Genomic DNA, 21438 nt, shown 5'->3' on the forward strand with positions numbered 1-21438 from the left:
TCAGGCAGCAGCTATGGAAGGGAGCAAACAGTTGATGTTTCGGACTGAGGTCCTCCCTTTAAATTTGCTACAGCTTCCACCCTATCCTCAATTTACCACATGTTCCGCTGGTAATGGTAATGCTCCCCAACTCTTTTATTTCTGCTGTATTGACAACTGCATTGGTGCTGCTTACCTCACCCAAGCTGAGCTCATTAATTTAATTAACTTTCCTTCCAACTTCCACCCCATCCTCAAATTTACTTGGTTGCTTTCCGACACTGAGACAGAGTCGTTTGTCCATTGTACAGGCCTATCAGTGGCATCAACAGAGCTCTATGCACTAAATAAATGTACAGAAGGGATAAGCCATTGTCGGGGCAGCCATTGGTGGCAGTAGGTCGGTGGCGAGAGTAGAAGTGACGGACTGGCTCAAAAGAGGCTTCAACTTGGAAGAGGTTTCGGCTCTGTGTAAAGCGTCTGTTAAGGTTCCCTTTTTTCCCTCTCTTACTGTAAATGGCTGTGGTGTGTTCTTCGTGCTGGATGTTGGAGAACTGGGAGACCCAGAGTGTCCCAGAGAACTACATTTGCCCCGTGAAGTGCATCCGGCTGTATCTCCTTGAAGACCGTGTTAGGGATCTGGAGCAGCAACTGGATGACCTCCGGCTTGTACAGGAGAGCGAGGATATAATTGATCAAAGTTACAGGGAGGTAGTCACCCTGAGGTTACAGGAGGTGAGTAGCTGGGTGACTGTCAGGGGAAATGGAAATAGGTGGATAGAGCAGAGCACCCCTGTGGCCATTCCCCTCAATAATAACTTTACCACTTTGGATACTGTTGTGGGGGATGACCTCCCTGGAGAATGCCATGGCAACTGGGTTACAGGCACTGAGCATGCATCCGTGGTACAGAAGGGAAAGAGAGAAGGTGGGAGCGATAGAGATGGGGGCTCAGTAGTGAGGGGAACAGATGAGAGATTCTGTGGACATGAATGGGACACCCAGATGGTATGTTGCCTCCTAGGAGCCAGGGTCTGGGATGTCTCAGATCGCGCCCACACCATTTTGGAGAGGGAGTGGGATCAGCCAGATGTTTTGGTAGCAATATTGCTACCAATGACATAGGATGGAAAAGCAATGAGGTCCTGAAAAGAGAATTTAGAGAGTTAGACAGAAAGCTGAGAAGCAGGACCTCCAGGGTAGAAATTTCTGGATTGCCGCCTGTGCCACACACCAGTGAGGATGATTTGGCAGATAAATGTGTGGCTAAGAAGCTGGTGCAGGAGCAGGGATCTTGGATCATTGGGATCTCTTCTGGGGGAGGTATGACCTGTTCAAAAGTGACGGGTTGCACCTGAACCCAAGTGGGACCAATATCTCACAGGCAGGTTTGTTAGAGCTGTTGGGAATAGTTTAAATGAATTTGGCAGGGGGGATGGAAACCGGAATGAAGGGTCTCAGGATAGGATGGGTGGTTCCATCTGAAAAGGGCCTCCAAATCCCAACACCTGGGCATCCTGATAAAGAGCACCTTAGATCCTTTTGTAGAATGCCCGTGCTCAAACAGATTTTGGGACAAAACTTTTTATTGTCTTCAGCTCTTAGCTTCAGATTTTTATCACACTAAACTCAAATGGTTCTCATGCAATGTGAATTAATGTTCTCCAGATCAACACACACAAAATGCTGGAGGAACTCAGCAGGTCAGACGGCATCAGACTGTGCAGTCAGACTGTCAGGAAGGGTAGGCAGGTGATGGGACTTGGTTGCAGCCAACAGACTGAGTATCAAATCATTAGGGATGTAGAATCAGAAAGGATAGCAAATACGGTTCTCAAGGTGTTGCATCTAAATGCATGGAGTATAAGAAATAAGGTGGATGATCTTGTTGCACTGTTACATATTGCCAAGTATGATATTGTGGCTGAAGGATGGTTGATGTTGGGAGCTGAATGTCCAAGGTTACACGTTATATTGGAGGGATAGGAAGGTAGGCAGAGGGGGTGGTGTGGCTCTACTGGTAAAGAATGGCATCAAATCAGTAGAAAGATGTGACATAGGATCGGAAGATGTTGAATCCTTGTGGGTTGAGTTAAGAAACTGCAAGGGTAAAAGGACCCTGATGGCAGTTATATACAGGCCTCCCAACAGTGGCTGGGAGGTGGACCACAGATTGCAAAAGGAAATAGAAAAGGTGAGTCAAAAGGGCAACATTATGGTAGTCAAGGGAGATTTTAACATGGAGGTCGATTGTGAAAATCAGGTTGGTAATGGATCTCAAGTGAGTGAACTTGTTGAATGCCTACAAGATGGCTTTTTAGAGCAGTTTGTCATTGAGCCTACTAGGGGATCAGCTATACTGGATTGGGTGTTATGTAATGAACTAGAGGCGATTAGGGAGCTTAAGGTAAAGGAACCCTTAAGAACCAGTGATCACAATATGATTATGTTCAACTTGAAATTTGATAGGGAGGGAGTGAAGCCTGATGTAGCAGTATTTCGGTGGAGTAAGGGAAATTACAGTGGTATGAGAGAGGAGTTGGCTAAAGTAAATTGGAAGCAGCTGCTGGCAGGGATGTCAGCAGAGCAGCAATGGCATACATTTCTGGGAAACATGAGGAAGGTGCAGGACGTGTGTATTCCAAAAATGAAGAAATACTCAAATGGTAAAATAGTACAACTGTGGCTGATAAGGGAAGTCAAAGCTATTGTAAAGGCAAAAGAGAGGGCATACAACAAAGCAAAAATTAGTGGGAAGACAGAGGATTGGGAAGTTTTTAAAAACCTACAGAGAGCAACTAAAAAAAATCATTAGAAGGGAAAAGATGAAATACGAAAGCAAGCTAGCAAATAATATCAAAGTGGATAGTAAAAGTTTTTTCAAGTATGTTCAAAATTAAAGAGAAATGAGAGCGGACAGGACTGCTAGAAAATGAAGCAGGAGAAACAATAATGGGGACAAAGAGATGGCCGATGAACTAAATGAGTATTTTGCATTATTCTTCACTGTGGAAGGCACTAGCAGAATGCCTGATGTTGTAGTGTGTAAAAGAAGAGATGTGGGTGCAGTTTCTATTACAAGAGGGAAGGTGCTCAAAAGACCTAAAGGTACGTAAGTCACCCGGATCAGACGAACTGCACCCTAGGGTTCTGAAAGAAGTAGCATTAGAGATTGTGGTGGCATTTTGAAATAAATTATCTTTCAAAAATCATTGGACTCTGGCATGGTGCCAGAGGACTGGAAAACTGTAAATGTCACTCCAGTCTTTAAGAAAGGAGGAAAGCAGCAGAAAGCAAATTATAGACCAGTTAGCCTCTCAGTTGTTGGGAAGATGTTAGAGTCAATTGTTAAGGATGAGGTTATGGAGTACTTGGTGACACAAGACAAGATATGACAAAGTCAGCATGGTTTCCTTCAGGATAAATCCTGCTTGACGAACCTGTTGGAATTCTTTGAGGAGATTACAAGTAGGATAGATAAAGGGGATGCAGTGGATGTTGTATATTTGGACTTTCAGAAGGCCTTTGACAAGGTGCCACACATGAGGCTGCATACCAAGTTAAGGACCCGTGGTATTACAGGCAAGTTACTAGCATGGATAGAGTCTTTGAAAATGCAAACACGAGGAAATCTGCAGATGCTGGAAATTCAAGCAACACACACAAAATGCTGGTAGAACACAGCAGGCCAGGCAGCATCTATAGGAAGAAGCAGAGTCAATGTTTCAGGTCGAGACCCTTCGTCAGGAATATGCTGTATATAAGTGATTTAGATGATGGAATAGATGGCTTTGTTGCCAAGTTTGTAGGTGATATGAAGATTGGTGCTGGGGAATGTAGTGCTGAGAAAACAGGTAGGATGCAGAAGGACTTAGATTAGGAGAATGGGAAAGAAAGTGGCAAATGAAATACAATGTGTGGACTATTTTCTAAAATGGGGAGAAAATCCAAAAAATCTGAGATGCAAAGGGACTTGGGAGTCCTTGTGCAGAACACCCTAAAGGTTAACTTGCAGGTCGAATCGGTGGTGAGCAAGGCGAATGCAATGTTAGCATTCATTTCAAGAGACCGAGAAGACAAGAGCAGGGATGTGATGCTGAGGCTTTATAAGGCACTGGTGAGGCTCACCTTGAGTACAGTCGGCCCTCCTTATCCGCGAATTCAACCAACCGTGAATCGCGAAAACCCGGAAGTGCTCTTCCAGCACTTGTTATTCGAGCATGTACAAACTTTTTTTTCTTGTCATTATTCCCTAAACAATGCAGTATAACAACTATTTTACATAGCATTTACATTGTATTAGGTATTATAAGTAATCTAGAGATGATTTAAAGTATACGGGAGGATGTGCGTGGGTTATCGTGGATTGGGATCGAAAAAAATCGGAAGTTCTCTTACTAAGTAAGTTGAAACAGGTACATCCGGTTTTATTTAGCGTCAGTTAGTCAAACGTTTGCATTCGTACATAGTATATATTTTACCTTTCTATGCATATAAAACACTTAAGAATGCATGTTTCAGCGCTGGGCTCGGGAAGTTCCCGAGTTCGATCTAGTGACAGATCGCTGTCGAGTGCACTCTCCACCGTGCCGGGTTGACGTGGAGGATCAAAAAACCAAAAATTAAACCACTGCGTTGCTTAGTAATAATTGTAGCTTTCATCGGGGCACAGCCTTTCTCACTTTATCCATTAAGATTGTTCCGATCGTTGACCGACGAAGCCTAACGCTTTTACAATGACGGATGGTGTTTCACCTCTTTCCAATCGCTTTATTATTTCCAATTTATTTTCAATCGTTATTGTGATTATTTTTGTGAACAGAGACACTGCGGATTCAGATCTTTGCCGCTGGGTCCACCGCACTGAGACAGGTTAAAAAAGGTCTTGGGTTCCGCTGGGTCCTAAGATCCACCACATTAAGACAGGTTGAATAAGGGACTTGAGCATCTGCTAATTTTATTATCCACGAGGGGTCCCGGAACCAGTCCCTCGTGGATAAGGAGGGCCGACTGTATTGTGAACAGTTTTGGGCCCCTCATCATAGAAAAGATGTGCTGGCATTGGAGAGGATCCAGAGGAGATTCACGAAGGTAATTCCAGGAATGAGAGGGAGGATACATGGAACGTTTGATGGCTCTGTGTCTGTTCTCACTGGAATTCACAAGGATGAGAGAAGATCTCGTTGAAACCTTTTGAATGTTGAAAGGCCTCGACGGAGTAGATGTAGAAAGGATGTTTCCCATGGTGGGAGAGTCTAGGACAAGAGGGCACAGCCTCAGGATAGAGGGTGCCCTTACAAAACAGAGATGCAAAGAAATTTCTCTAGCCAAAGGGTGGTGAAATTGGTGGAATTTGTTGCCACCTGCAGCTGTGGAGGCCAGGTCATTGGGTGTATTTAAGGCAGAGATTGATAGGTTCTTGTTTGGACATGGCATCAAAGATTATGAGGAGAAGGCCGAGATCTGGGGTTGAGAAGGAGAGGAAAAAAAGTATCTGCCATGATTGAATGGTGGAGCAGACTTGATGAGCCAGGTGGCCTAATTCTGCTCCTATGTCTTATGGTCTTGCCTTTCTTGATGTCCCTATCTCCATCTCTGATATCTTTTATAAACTCACTGAATCTCACAGTTATCTTGACTATACATCTTCCCACCCTGTCATTGGTAAGAAATGCTATCCCTCTCCCTCAGTTCCTCTGTCTCTGCTATATCTGTTCTCAGGATGTTCCATTCTAGAACATCTGAGATGCCCACTTTTTTTTTTAAAAAAGGGTTTCCCTTCTACCACCATTGATACTGCCCTACCTGCATCTCCATTTCCCACACATCTGCCCTCACCTCATCCTCCTACCATCCTAACAGAGATAGGGTACACTTGCCCTTTCCTACCACCCCAAATGGTCTCTGTATCCAGCATTCTCTGTACTTCCCCCTCCCCCCCGCTTTCCGTAGGAATTGCTGTCTACGTGACTCCACCTATCACCTCTCACCATCTTACTTCATCCCATCTTCCCTGCTCACCTAGTTTCACCTATCAGCTGCCAGTTTGTACTACTTCTCCTCTCTCTGCCTTCGTATTCTGGCTTCTTCTCCCTTGCTTTCCGGTCCTGATGAAGAGTCTTGGCCTGAAACATCGATTGTTTTATTTCCCTCCATAGATGCCAACTGAACTGCTGAGTTCCTTCAGCATTTTGTGTGTGTTGCTCTGGATTTCCAGCATCTGCAGAATCTCTTGTGTTTATGATTTGAAATTGTAACTATAAAAAGATTTATTTTGCCTGTTGAACAGCTGCCGATTTTGTACTTTTAGTCTAACACCCAGCAACGTAAGCCTGTGCGTAAGGATCGCAGTACCGAGGAGAACTACCAGCTTTCCAGGTGGACTCCCTTCATTAAAGATATCATGGAGGTATGTTAACTCAAGTATGAAGTATTTTCTTTCTTAATCTACTGATATATTGATTTGAATTGAACTTGCATGAATGCACGTTCTTGTTTCATTTAAAGACAGTATTCAAAATTAATTTGTTAATATTTTATACAGAATTGACAGAATTTAGATTGAAAAGTACCATTGTCTTGTTTGCACCTGAAAATACTGAAGCAGCTGATGTCACTTTCCATTTGTTTGCTCTATTTTGAAGCCCTGTAATTAGAACAAATTAAAAATAATTAGCAATTAATAGAATAATTTTGAAAGCATTATAAATGTTTTCTTTACCTGTCTTATTTATTTTTTTCTCCCCTCCCCTTCCCAGTTGTTTAAATTGTGTCAGCAGCTAGAACTGTCAAAGATTCTTGATGCCCTTAAATGGAGCAAGAGACATTGCACCTTGTTCAGTTTTCACTGCTGATTGCTGTAATTAACCCTGATGACAGTGAAACAAAGGTAGAAATGGTTTAAATAAAGATGGAGACTACAGAGAGGGATACTATTTGTATTTTCTTTATCTTATTTTGAAACCTTAGTGAAACTGGCTGGAAGAGGTGTAGTTAATAATTGTTGGGCAGGTTGCGGCTGCTGTGGGGAAGAAATGCGTGGATTCAGTTATTTTTGAGAGTTCAGATGGTCAAAACCTAAGCATGGGTTGAAAATAATATGGGCTTGAATTTTTGTGTTCAACTGAAATTGAATGCAATGAGATCTTTGTTAGCACATCAAAGAGATAATAACCAATAGTAGTTGTACATCACAAGGCGTGCGCTCTTGGAGACCTGATTGAATTGAGCTGGCTCTTTCTGGCATTCAGTTCCTTGCAGGTAAATAAGTCCCAGGCTTGTGAGCATCTATCACCTGAGTTGATGAGATTTTCCAGCATTGTATAGGGGAGCTCTGTTCATTTCAAGTTTAATTGGTATTCAACCCACGATTGCCACCAACCGAAACAGCCAGGGTGCCAAACACACACCGCCAACATTCACATAGAGTGCAAGGCACATATCGCACAGATAAGTTAACTATAAACATACGGTCACACAAAAAAAATATATAGCCCAAGTTTCTGAGTGATATGTCCAGTAAATTGATGATGCCTTTGTTTAGACCAGGACTATAAGGTAAGTTCAGTTTTTTTTTTAAACTTACTTCATTTTTGTGTTTAATTGTGCTTAATTTATTAGTATTTAATAAACATTTTAAAAATCTTTCTGATATTGAAGGAAGCAATATTAGAAACATTTGAAATATTGTTAAGTTTAGTAGATTTTAACAAGGCATACTTCCATCAATGGCTGTCAGGGTGTATACAGAGCCTCAGCTGCCCGTCAGCTGTGTCCTGGCTCCCGTACTGTGGAATTGGGAGCCCCATTGTGACCGGACTCATGCAGTCATACAAGGTTAGAATAGGTTTGGGGAGAGCATGGGAGATGAGTCCATACTGGTATTCCAAATCAAGCATGACTTGACCCAATGAATGGTTCACTATTCTTAGCAAATCAGAGGAACTATCAAATGTTGAATGTGTGTTCATTCTAAATACCAACAAACACTGAGGGGTGACTGAGGATCTCTAGAAAGCATTTGGATTGGTAGAAATGAATTTATGGATTAAGTTCCAACAATAACACTGAACGAGGGAGGCATGAACAATGGAAATAACTGTTATCTGGTTAAAAAGCAACTGCTAACTTGTTTGGTAAACACTGCAAAAGCTCATGACACACGACTCTCCAAAACATTCAAAGGTCAAATTCTGGAGGTATATTATTTAACTAGAGAGATCACTAGTTGCATTGCTGAAGGCCAATTCAGCTGTTGTGGATTTGGTGAAGATAAATTGAAAGCTGATAAATTTAAAGCTGATAGATAAATTGAGAATTAATTGCTGCTTTTCATGATGTAAGATATGCAGTTGCAAGATCATTAATTAGAGGATTAGAGAAATCACTTCTGTTACAGATAGTGTAAATGCAAGCAATTTCTGAAAGGGGGAATGCGCTAGGTGTAATTGCATGAGAAAGGTAAAGCTTTGTATCTTGTTTAAATACCAGACCCTTAAAATGCCATCTCAGAACTAGCTTCTCATAATGCAGGCAGTCATAGCCAAGGACCTGTGAATCTATAAATAGCAGCAGGAGACTTAATAAACAAGTTATAGTTGGTATCATTCATGGCCAAAGAACCATCAATGCATATTATCCATAAGATTATAATGAGAAATGAATCCAATGTTGAATGCAGAGGGAATTGTTATGTCCCTGGGCTTAAAATGGACATAACTTGTTTTACAACAGGTTGTCTTTGAATTTCCCAATAGACCTCTGCATCTTTCCCGCCAATTTACCTCCAAACAACTGAAATTAAAAGTAAGATGAAGAGATGAGCCTAAATCACTGCACAGGTCCATTGTCAAAATGGCTCAAATATAATACATACTTGTTTCAAATATAGTCTTAATTTCCACTGTATCAAACTTTTCCAGTTACTTTTAATGCATATTTTCAATTCAAATTTAAATTTTTCTCAATGCCTTTTGGCACACTGGGCAGCAACATTGTCATTTCTTTAGCATTTTGTCTGTTTTTTATGAGACGGAGTTGCTAGCTCGACGCTCGACCCAACACAGATGGGAAACGTAAGGAATCACCTCGAAGTCCGGTGCTGATGCCACTACATCACCAGCTGAACAGATGCATATTTTAGTGCCTGTTTAAGACACAAGATCTTTAAACCTTGGTGTGTTCATAGCAGTATTTGGTTATTATATTTTGTACAGGATTCCATTGCCAACAAGCTTGATTCCCATGAATGGCCTTATTGCTCGGGCTGCAGTGCTGCTTGGAATGGCTCAGGAGCTGTAAGGTACACATTTCCTTCAACTGTGCTCTCAATCTTTTTGCGACATAAATCAAATTAGCAAAAATGTGAGTAACACATGCAATAACTGATTACGGCTTTATCCAATTTACCAATATAATTAGGCTGCTATATTTTAGTGTTCAAAAATGTCTTAACTCTACTCAGTGCCTGCCTATATTATGCAACTAATATTGTTTCAGATGAACCTATAGGAATATATTCTGTTCTAGACTATTAAAATAGGAATACATGTTTTGCAGTATTTTGGTTTTTTTTTGTGTATTGTGAGAGTTGGAAATAGAATGTCTGAACAGAATTTCTGTTGGTGTTCTTAGCTGTATGGTGAAATATTGCAATTCAACACTATAAAATTTACAAGAAACGATGACACAAGAATAACATAAAACTTGCAACATCTCAAACTATTGATGTTTTCTGATCATCTTGAACAGAAAGCCTTTAATGGGCTGGATGCAATGTTCTGTGAAAAGAAGTAATCCTGTTTTCTTATCAAATCTATCTCATGATGGTGATGGCTTCACAGTTAACTGTGCCGCCTAAATTTAGTAAAATTAGAAATCTGTTATTTACATTGCCCTTTGCAGCACTTATTTTGAATTTCAATTTCTTGTCAGAGATTATTTAAGAAAAAGAAATAGATTAGGTCATTTGTAAGTGGAAATATCTGGATGTAATTACCTCAGGAGGTCTTGGGTTTTTTAGTGAACAGTACTTGTAACTATTTTTCATTAGGTTGTTAAAATTCTGGACACTTTTTTTCTCTTTCTGTATAAATTACATAAATTCTACAAGTTATCTATACTCAGACACTAAATATTAACTAATCTTTTCTGTTTAGTGCTCGACAGGGGAACAAAAGCAATCTCCATGATGACCGCAGAAGTGGTTTAAAACTAATTGTATTTGTAATAGGAGGTATAACGTATTCAGAAATACGCTGTGCTTATGAAGTTTCTAAGACCAGTAAGCTTTGTGATGTCATTATTGGTAAGTAGTTACTCACCACAATTCAATTCAGTTCATTCAAATGATTATATAATTTATGCTTTATTCATAATGATCTGATTTATCATATTGGATACATATGAAAGAGTAACCTTACCTTGAGTAAAGTATGGTACTATTTTAAAATCATTGGACTGATATAGCAGATGTAGTTAAATGTTACTGAAATTATCTTTCTTATTCATGCCCTAGGGTCAACTCATATTCTTACACCCACAAGATTACTTGATGATCTGCAGAAGCTGAACAAGTAAAAGTGCCACACGAGTTAAAGTTGGCCACTAGTATCAATTGCACTTAACGTAAATAACAAGAGCTTAACATCCACGTAATGAAACGTTGTCTAAAGTATTTTGATAAACAAAGTACACAGCATGTATTGACCAGTTCAAGGATTCTAATTTAATTACACTATTAATACTGTAATGAATCTTCTGGGAGAGTCGATATTGGTAAAGTATTTCTGCTTTGACTTATTGCCTGTAAATCAGTGAGGATACCATACTCTGACCCGTATGGGTATTTTTAAAACGTTGACTATATAACGTTTTATATAGTTATAAATGTTATATAACGTTGACTATATAAGAGTCTTTTCAGAGTAATGTTGCTTATAGGCTTTGTACATTTTATAGCTATGTTTTGAATATATTGCCCACAATATACTGTATATGTCTAACTTAGGAATTGAATAAAATTGTAACATTTTCAACTTACTGTTATTAAATAAAATCTTTTATTCTATCTAATATTGCATTGTAAATGTTTTTGCAAAAGCATTTAAGCCTTATCAAAACTAGGAATGTACTTTAGGTAAACATTTTTGAAAAGAATTATATTAAACAAATTTGCCACTTAAAGTGCAGTTGCATTCTGAAATACTTCACTGTAATCAGAGAATAATGGGTATGGTCTTTTGCAATGAAGTACCTATAAGCAATAAAGGTGTGCCATTATGTTCCTTTATGGTGCAATGCAAATCTTACTTTTCAGGTGCTAATCCAGGAAGATAGCAACCAACATGTGCAGTTTTCCTTCTCTGAGCTGTACTAATGTGACTTGCGTGTAGAGCCAAAATAAGAGGCTGGAAAAGATACTGGCTGTGTATTGAGATGATTTGCATAGGCATGTTTCAACTGTCATTTTTTTTGTTTAGCTATGAAATATATGTAACTGGAATATTTTCAGCATTTTGTTGTACAGAATGCCAACTACCAAGCACTGTATGTTTTCTGACAAGCTAATAAATTAAATGCTGCAAAGAGGCAACTGTGTTTTGTATTGGTATGAATACCTTCTGAAAAACTGAACCCAAAAAATTGAATAGAACACTTAAGCAAATCTTTAAATATTTAATGAGGTGTATCAAGAGGGCATATATTGGTGAACCAGAAATATTATTTGAAATGAACAACAAAAAGTATTTTGGTGGGTTTAGTATTGTGCTAGGATGTGGTATAACGTAAGTTTGTGACTTAATCCCTGCATACTGAGTTCTGTATTCTAGCAATGTTCGAGGATGGTGAGAAGTGGATGAATCTTTTCTACAGACAGAAAGCTTAAAGAGAAGTTATCAAAGGCTCTGTTCCTAATTAATTTGAGAAGTGATACAAGTTAAAAGCATAGGTAGTGCTTGAATGTCTTTTATTTCTCAGAAAGTGTTGTCTAGTTTGGGAGATTTTTATTAAAGTCAATCTTACAATTCAAGTTATTATATGGTAAATAAATGGTAACAAAGGGGCCATTTTGTTCAACTCTGCATTTGGACAAGATTTTAAATATTCTCCAGCCACAGAAATATTTAAAGATGACCTTGTTATTGTCACATTGCAGGAGCATTTGAAGTTCCATCTTTGCCAATTCTCAGTAACAAACAAATATATTTACTCTTTTTCAAATCTGAGACCCATGACCACAGGTGTGCCTAGATATCACACCACGGAGTGCTTACAGAACAAAGTTCAAGATAAACTGTAGGAGGTGCAGAACATGTTTCTACATATCCTTCATCACCACGATCCAGGCACCTGAACAGCCCTTCCAGGGAATGCAGGCATTCATGAGCACCTCGTCCAACACTGCCAATTGTATCTGGTGCACTTGATGTGGCCCGCTGTAATCAGTGAAACTAAGTGCAGACTGCATTGCTGCATCACCGAGCGCTGTACTCTGTCTGCAGTGGTCATGATGAGCATTTGAAAGCCGGTTCAATTCGCCTCCACATTATCACCCCAGACTGTTTGTTCTCTGCATCCTCCATTACATGGATGAAGCCCAAAGCAAAGTAGAGGGACAGCAAGTTATAGTCTGCCTGTGTGATCTGCAACTCAATGGCATGAATATTGAAATTTCCAATCTTAAGTAACTATGTCTTCTGTGTCCATTTCTGTCTCCAAGTCCTTTTACATACCGCTTCTTCAAACCACCCCCAGTCCACCCAACCCTTGGTTCCGACACCTCTCTCCGTCACCTCTTCTCCACTGTTCACATTTGACTACCATCGCTCTCTAATTTAATTCACCACCTTCCTTTCTTATTACATTCTATAATCTGCAGCCCTTTTGTTGTCTCCACCAATCACGTCTCAGCCTCTGCCACTATCTTCATTCATTCCCCCCCCCAACCAGGTTTCATCTGTACAAAGTTCAAATTAAATTTATTATCAAAGTTTGTATGTGCAACCCTGACACTTACTTTCCTGGGGGCACTCAGTGCCAGTGGTGTACTGGTGAAAGGTCCTGACTTCGAATCTGGCTGGTTCCTTGCACATTTTCCATCTGTGCTGAGTTGAGCGTGGAGCTAGCAACTTGGTCTCGTAAAAGAAACAGTCAAATGCTACAGAAATGGTGGCCACCAGGTGTGAAAAGGAACAACAAGGCATTCACATTAGGGAAAAATAATACAATGAAAAACTACACACAAAGACTGAACAAGCAACCGATGTGTAAAAGACAAACTGTGCAAATACTAAATAAAAATCCATAATATAGTAACCCATAATACTAACATAGTAAGTAAGTAGATCTGAGAACTTGTACCTGAGCTTGCATGCCTGTGGACTGCAGCGAGGAAATGATGAAATATGAATTATTTCAGTTTCCCAGGAACTGTGTGCATTGGGCCTAATTCCTTAACGTTATACAAGCCACGTTTGGTAAATCCAACACAGTCCTGTTTATTTCCATGATATAGTAAATCTTCAGTTAAAAAGGCAAGTGTTTCACTAGTTTTACTTTAAAATGTGCACATTAATAAAAATTGCAGTAAAACTTTGACTTTGGTGCTGGACTGGCAGATTTTCTGGACTGTTATTCAACCATTATTATGTTACGTATTCAGGCAACAATAAATATAGATGAGTTAGGCAAGGGTTTTTATAACAAATAACACGTTTATTAAACACTGAAAACAAACCCCCTCAAAAGTAAACAAACTCAAACGTAACCGGAACTCAGCTGCTGTACGGCAGATTCACAGTTCTTAATAGTGTTGCATGTTCAAACAGTTCTTAAAGCGGTATTGAAAAAAAAACAGTTCTTTAAAGCAGTATGCCAAAAGTAAACAGTTCTTTAAAGCGGTATGCCGAAAGTAAACAGTTCTTTAAAAAGGAGAGACTTCTTAAAGCGATTTAAATTCTCTTCCACGTCGTTGTCCTTCGATTCCCCGGCGTCGAACTTTCCCACGAAGAATTTTATAAAATATAACGGCTTAAAGGAACTGACCTTCTTTCCACACTATTCTCAATCCTTTCTGGTCAAACCCAGGGATTAACAACAAGAATAGTCAACGAAATCCTTCCGAATGAGGATCAAATAAGGTCGAACTTTCCACCGTCGAAAATCGATTCTCCTCGATTTTTATCTTCCAAACTTTTATCTTCACTCTCCACAGCAAAGAAACCGCTGGCAATGACCTTTTAAACTTTAGGCATTATATAAAACTTCATTTTTCAACTAAACTGCGTCATCACATTAAATCACGCAGGGACATGAAGTCATCTTGGCAACTTCCGCCACGAACTGCCCCACCTGACAGGGTGGGTCTTCCTTTTATACCCTGTAAAAAAAACCTGTCACATGACCTCTACTGGCGGGAAAATGACATCACTCCACCATCACAAGACCATTACCTCAAGTCCAGTATAACTTCAACCCCAGTCATGTGACAAGGGTACCACTGTCACGTGTCACGGGTACGTAACACCTCCCTCCAAAAAAAAACATTTTTGGTCTGACAAGAACAAAAATTTCAACAATTACTTACAAGAAAACAAATGTATAAATTATATAACATACACAACATACAATACAGTAGGAGTGTTACAAAAAAAACCACTCCAAAAAAAAATTACATTGTCATTCAACATCGAGATAGACAATCAGCAACCACATTATCTTTACCTTTAATATGAGTTATCACAATATTGTACTCTTGTAACATCAAACTCCAATTTAATAATCTTCCATTTTTGTTTTTCATCTTACTCAGAAAAACTAACGGATTATGATCAGTGTAAACAATAAGTGGTTTTTGAGTTGTACCAACATATACCTCAAAATATTCCAAAGCCAAAACAAGAGATAACAATTCTTTCTCTATTGTTGAATAATTTCTTTGATGCTTATTAAATTTCTTAGAAAAGTAAGCTACTGGATGATCAACCTCATCACCCTCATTCCTTTGCATCAATACTGCTCCCGCAGCTTCATCACTAGCATCTACAGCTAATGAAAAAGGATTTTCAAAGTCAGGTGCCTTAAGCACAGGTTGTTGACATATCATTGTTTTCAATTTTTCAAATGCTTCTTGACAAAACACTGTCCACACAAACTTCACATTCTTCTGTAGAAGGTTAGTTAATGGAAGGGCAACATTAGCAAAATTCTTACAAAATTTTCGATAATATCCTACCATTCCCAAAAATCTTCTGAGAGTTTTTTTCCCCGTCGGAGTGGGAATCTCTAAAATTGCCTGAACTTTTGCCTGAACAGGAGCTACCTTACCTTGACCTACAACATAACCAAGGTAAGTCACAGTGGCATGTCCAAATTCACTCTTGGCTAAATTAATAGTTAAGTTAGCTTTTGAAAGCTTTTCAAACAATTTCTTCACCGCAATTATGTGTGCTTCCCAAGTATCATTTCCTGTCACTAAATCATCAATATAAGCATCAGTATCTTTCAATCCCTGAATCACAGAGTTAATCATCCTCTGGAAAGTACCTGGGGCATTCTTCATCCCAAATGGAAGAACATTATACTCATATAACCCAGATGGAGTTACAAATGCAGAAATCTCGCTACCTCTGTCCGTCAATGGAACACACCAATACCCTTTCAATAAATCAATCTTTGTAAGGAACTTTGCTTTTCCAACTTTATCTACACAATCATCTACTCTAGGAATTGGATAAGCATCTGTTTTCGTTACAGCATTCACCTTCCTATAGTCTGTACAAAACCTAATACTACCATCAGGTTTTGGCACCATAACACATGGCGAACTCCAATTCGAGTTAGAATGTCTAATAATATCATTCTCTAACATGTATTCAATTTCTTTCTCAGCAAGTTCACATTTTCCATGTTCATCCTATATGGATGTTGTTTAATAGGTTTGGCATCTCCAACATCTACATCATGTGAAGCTATAGTAGTCCTTCTCAGAACATCTGGAAACAAATCCTTATATTTAAAAATCAATTCCTTCATCTGTTGTTTCTGCTCTAGCTGTAAATGTGCTAATTTCTCATCCATATTTTCCAGAATGGTCGAATTAGGTAACCTAACAGAAACAATGTTAGATTTAGAATGAAAGTCAGATGAATCATCTATCATGTTCCCAGTTAAATCAAACTCATTCTCACTAACCACAACAGTCACAGTATCAGATTGTTTCTCAAAATATGGTTTAATCATATTTATGTGGCAAAGTTGTGTTGACCTTCTACGATCTGGAGTTTTTATTACGTAATCCACATCATTGATTCTAGACACAATTTCATAAGGACCATGAAATCTAGCTTGTAAAGGATTTGTCTGCACTGGGAAAAGAACCAACACCTTATCTCCAGGCTTAAACATCCTCATCCTAGCTTCTTTATCATACCAAGTTTTCATTTTCTCCTGAGCCAACTTTAAATTTTCCTTGGCTAAACTACAAGCTTTATGTAACCTGTCCTTAAATTTCAAAACATAGTCCAACAAATTAGTATGCACTTCCTTACTAATCCACTGTTCCTTCAATAAAGCTAAAGGTCCTCTAACTCTATGCCCAAACACAAGTTCAAATGGACTAAAACCTAAAGATTCCTGTACCGATTCCCTTACTGCAAATAAAAGTAAGTTTATACTCTCATCCCAGTCACTTTCATTTTCCACACAATATGTCCTAATCATATTCTTGAGAGTAGAATGAAACCTCTCCAAGGCACCTTGCGATTCTGGATGGTATGCAGACGAAATGATTTGCTTAGCTCCCAATTTATAAACTATCTGTTGAAACAATCCAGACATAAAATTACTACCTTGATCAGTTTGTATTTCCTTAGGCAATCCAAAATAAGAATTTTATAAGAGCCTTCGTCACAGTTTTAGCTTTTATATTCCTAAGTGGTACTGCCTCTGGAAACCTAGAGGAAGTACACATGATAGTCAACAAATACTGATAACCAGTTTTTGTCTTTGGTAATGGACCAACACAATCTACAATAACTTTAGAAAACGGTTCACCGAATACTGGAATAGGTTGTAATGGAACTACTGGTGTAACCTGATTTGGTTTACCCACAATTTGACAAGTATGGCACGTTTTACAAAACATCGCCACATCTTTTCTTAGACCAGGCCAGTAAAAATGTTTTAAAATCTTGTCCACAGTTTTCCTTACCCCTTGATGTCCACCTAAAGGCACACTACGAGCTAAAGTCAAAATCTCATTCCGATAAACTTTAGGAACAACTACCTGGTAAACAACATTCCATTCCTCACTTGCAGGAATTGTAGGCGACCTCCACTTCCTCATCAACACTCCTTTTTCCAAGTAATATCCTACTGACACCTTCTCAATTTCACTACCTAGTAAAGCTTGTTCCCTTAATTTTATAATTTCAGGATCTCTATTCTGCTCTGCTATCATCTCCTTCCGAGACAGAGATAAATCTTCATAGTCAGACTTACTCCCAGAATCTTGTTCAAACAAGAAGGTAAGAAAGTCTCTGACACATCCTCAAAACTCAAATCCTGAGTTGAACAATCATGAGTAACCACCTCATTCTGCACATCAATCTTTTTAGCCATAGATCTAGTCACAACACAGGAAGAATCTGTGTTAGAATTCACCTCTGGTTCCTCTGACTCCATTGTCAAATGCACTTCAGGAAAAACTTGTCCACCTGCCAAGTCATTACCTAACAATAAAGAAATACCCTTCACAGGTAAGCTATGCTGTAATCCTACTTTAACAAATCGTGTAACTAACCCTGACTTTAAATTTACTTTATGTAAATGTACAGGCATAAAATCACTTCCAACACCTCTTATGTAATTTACCTCACCAGTATCACTCTCTTCATTAAACTTCAACACACTATCTAACATCAGTGATTGAGAAGCTCCAGTATCCCTAAGAATTTTTATTGGCACCAGAGTAGATCCTTCTTCCAAGGATACAAACCCTTCAGTTATAAAATGATCATATCCCTTTCTAACTTGGTCAGACTCTAACAAATCCTCATTTGTGTTTACCAAACCCTGTAACTTTACAGGTGCTTCAGTATGTTGCACACAAGCATCTGGAACTGCTTCCTTCTCTTTCTTTTTCAATTTGAAACAGTTAGCTATTACATGGCCAGGCTTCTTACAATAGTTACAAATAAGACAAAACTGTCTTTCCTTCACAGGTTTTCCTTCCTCCTTACCTCTCTCATTAACCTCTGCTTTAATTTCTGATTTACCTTGAGTCTCCATATTATTTTTCCTCTTAAAAATTCTACCCTGAGGAAATTTATTCTTATGGATTAAAACATACTCATCAGCTAATCTAGCACAGTCCTGCAATTTATCAGTATCCCTCTCATTTAAGTAGGTCCTTACTTCAACAGGAATGCTTCTTTTAAATTCCTCCATTAAAATCAGCTCTCTCAATGTATCATAGTCCTCATTTACATTTTTAGAAGAAACCCATCTCTCAAAACACATAGCTTTATCATAGGCAAATTCCACATAAGTCTTTTCCACAGACTTTTTCAAACTCCTGAATCTTTCCCTATATGCTTCTGGGACTAATTCGTATGCTTTGAGAATATTTGTTTTCACAATATCATAATCAAGTGCTCGCGCAGCAGTTAAAGCTGTGTAAACTTGTTGTGCTTTGCCTTTAATCACACTCTGTAACAACACTGACCATTTATCTTTCGGCCAGTCTGACATCCGAGCAATAGTTTCAAAATGTTGAAAATATCTTTCCACTTCTGTTTCACTAAATGGAGGGACCAATTTAATTTCTTGGCTAGCAACAAACGGTTTTTTAGAATCAGAGGACTGATTCTCAGACCTTAAATTCACCATTGCATATTCAAACTCTCTCTTTTTCTGGTCAGATTCCAATTTATAATGCTCCAATTCTGCTTTACTTTGTTCCAACTTCATTTGTTCAATTTGCAACTGTATCTCCAGATTACTTATTGGAAACGATTCTAAAATCGATTCATCAAAATCACCTGAAGCCACAAAATGTGATGCGATTTTTCTCTGTATTACAGCTTTTGATGTAGTCGCCAAAATATCTTTAAGTTGCAATCTCTTAGCAATCTCAGATACTTCAGTTTTTTTCGCCTTCACTAACAAATCTGCGTCTGGCGAATCCAGAAACCCATCAATATTCATCGTTGCCGAATACCACTCACAAGCCAATCAAACAAAAGAATCGAGTAATCCCCGTTACCAAAACACCGATTCAAAATTCAACTAGCATTTTAAACTCAAATGATCCAAATCCCGGACGAGCCCCCATAATTATGTTACGTATTCAGGCAACAATAAATATAGATGAGTTAGGCAAGGGTTTTTATAACAAATAACACGTTTATTAAACACTGAAAACAAACCCCCTCAAAAGTAAACAAACTCAAACGTAACCGGAACTCAGCTGCTGTACGGCAGATTCACAGTTCTTAATAGCGTTGCATGTTCAAACAGTTCTTAAAGCGGTATTGAAAAAAAAACAGTTCTTTAAAGCGGTATGCCGAAAGTAAACAGTTCTTTAAAAAGGAGAGACTTCTTAAAGCGATTTAAATTCTCTTCCACGTCGTTGTCCTTCGATTCCCCGGCGTCGAACTTTCCCACGAAGAATTTTATAAAATATAACGGCTTAAAGGAACTGACCTTCTTTCCACACTATTCTCAATCCTTTCTGGTCAAACCCAGGGATTAACAACAAGAATAGTCAACGAAATCCTTCCGAATGAGGATCAAATAAGGTCGAACTTTCCACCGTCGAAAATCGATTCTCCTCGATTTTTATCTTCCAAACTTTTATCTTCACTCTCCACAGCAAAGAAACCGCTGGCAATGACCTTTTAAACTTTAGGCATTATATAAAACTTCATTTTTCAACTAAACTGCGTCATCACATTAAATCACGCAGGGACATGAAGTCATCTTGGCAACTTCCGCCACGAACTGCCCCACCTGACAGGGTGGGTCTTCCTTTTATACCCTGTAAAAAAAACCTGTCACATGACCTCTACTGGCGGGAAAATGACATCACTCCACCATCACAAGACCATTACCTCAAGTCCAGTATAACTTCAACCCCAGTCACGTGACAAGGGTACCACTGTCACGTGTCACGGGTACGTAACAATTAATACTGCAACCAACTTGTAAATCACTTGTTTCTTTAAGATCTTACACAGTATTATAACAATTTTTACAGTGAAACCAAAAGGTTTCAAAATATGCGACTCTAGTGAATTTGAAGAGAGTCTGGGAATTGGGACCCTGGTGAGTTTAAAGGGAGCACAGAAAGTAGGGTCCTGGTGAGTTTAAACAGAACATGCCAAATGCCACTTGCTAGACATGCCAAACCATGAGGATTTCAAATAATCAGTGGATTATTGGTGATTATAAATTGTATATTTTATGAATCAAATATATTATTTTAATTCAAAAATTTATATTTTCTCAAATCGTCAGAGTCATTCTGGTTAGCCCTGAACCAGCAAATCTCAGCAGAAACATCAGTCAGAGTTCTACAATAAATCCAAACCACATTGAGAATCAAAATTACATTGAGAAGGGTTGAATATTTAGGTAGGGTTCATGTCCGAATTTTTATCTCGTGATTGATTGCCACCATGAGAGAAGACTATATGAATTTTAAAAGCCATTTTTTGCAAATAAATTAGTGGTGGCTATTTTAATATGAAAGAAAATACTGCCTTAGATATGCCTTCATTAAGTGGTTAACTCCATTAATACTGCATTGGCAGAACTTGCAGAGTATTTCATACTTTTGACTTTGGCCTTGAATATGGTAGAAACAAAGGTTTAGAGAGAGTCAAGAGGTGAGTTAATCATCACAAGAAGCCCAACTCCTGACCTACTAGTGTAGCTATATTTTTATATAGCAGGTCAGAAGAGGCCCAGTTGAGTCACTGGTCAATGGCGACCCTCTCAGGATTTTGATGATGGGAACTTTGGCAAAGATATTGAACTATAAGTGATTGGATTTTCTCTTACTGGAGATGGTCATTGGCTGGCACTTGTATAGCAGGAACATTTTCACCATATCTAAATGTTGTCTAGGACTTTCTGCTCACAGCCGTGGGCTGCTTCATTCGCTGTGTGGATAGGATATAACTTTTGAGTGATCATCAGCATCCCTATTCCTGATCTAGTGGTGGAAGGAATGTCACTGTTGTAGCAGTTAAAAATGGTTGGGCCTCAAACATTGCCCCGAGGAACTCTTGAATGATGTCATGAGGCTGAGATGATGGAATTCCGAAAAAGACAACCATATTCCTTTGTGCATGATATGACTCCAGCCATTGGAATATTTTCCTCTCAATATCTATTGACTTCAATTTTACCAGGGTTCCTTGATGCCACACTCGGTCAAATGTTATCTTCATG

The 21438-nt window shown here is 38.8% G+C and overlaps 1 protein-coding gene across 2 annotated transcripts in view; it reads left to right on the plus strand.

The window, feature by feature from the left end:
- The window catches only part of stxbp3 (syntaxin binding protein 3), a 56539-nt gene extending 44971 nt beyond the window's left edge, over window positions 1-11568 (plus strand). For both annotated transcript variants that reach the window (XM_073063419.1, XM_073063420.1), the window contains exons 16-19: window positions 6290-6388; window positions 9195-9280; window positions 10137-10285; window positions 10496-11568. In XM_073063419.1, coding sequence (XP_072919520.1) covers window positions 6290-6388; window positions 9195-9280; window positions 10137-10285; window positions 10496-10557 — 396 coding nt within the window. In that variant the 3' untranslated portion in view covers window positions 10558-11568. The remainder of the gene's footprint in view (window positions 1-6289; window positions 6389-9194; window positions 9281-10136; window positions 10286-10495) is intronic.
- Window positions 11569-21438: the final 9870 nt, after the last annotated feature.

This window comes from Hemitrygon akajei, chromosome 12 (assembly GCF_048418815.1).
Source record: "Hemitrygon akajei chromosome 12, sHemAka1.3, whole genome shotgun sequence".
NCBI classification, from domain to species: domain Eukaryota; kingdom Metazoa; phylum Chordata; class Chondrichthyes; order Myliobatiformes; family Dasyatidae; genus Hemitrygon; species Hemitrygon akajei.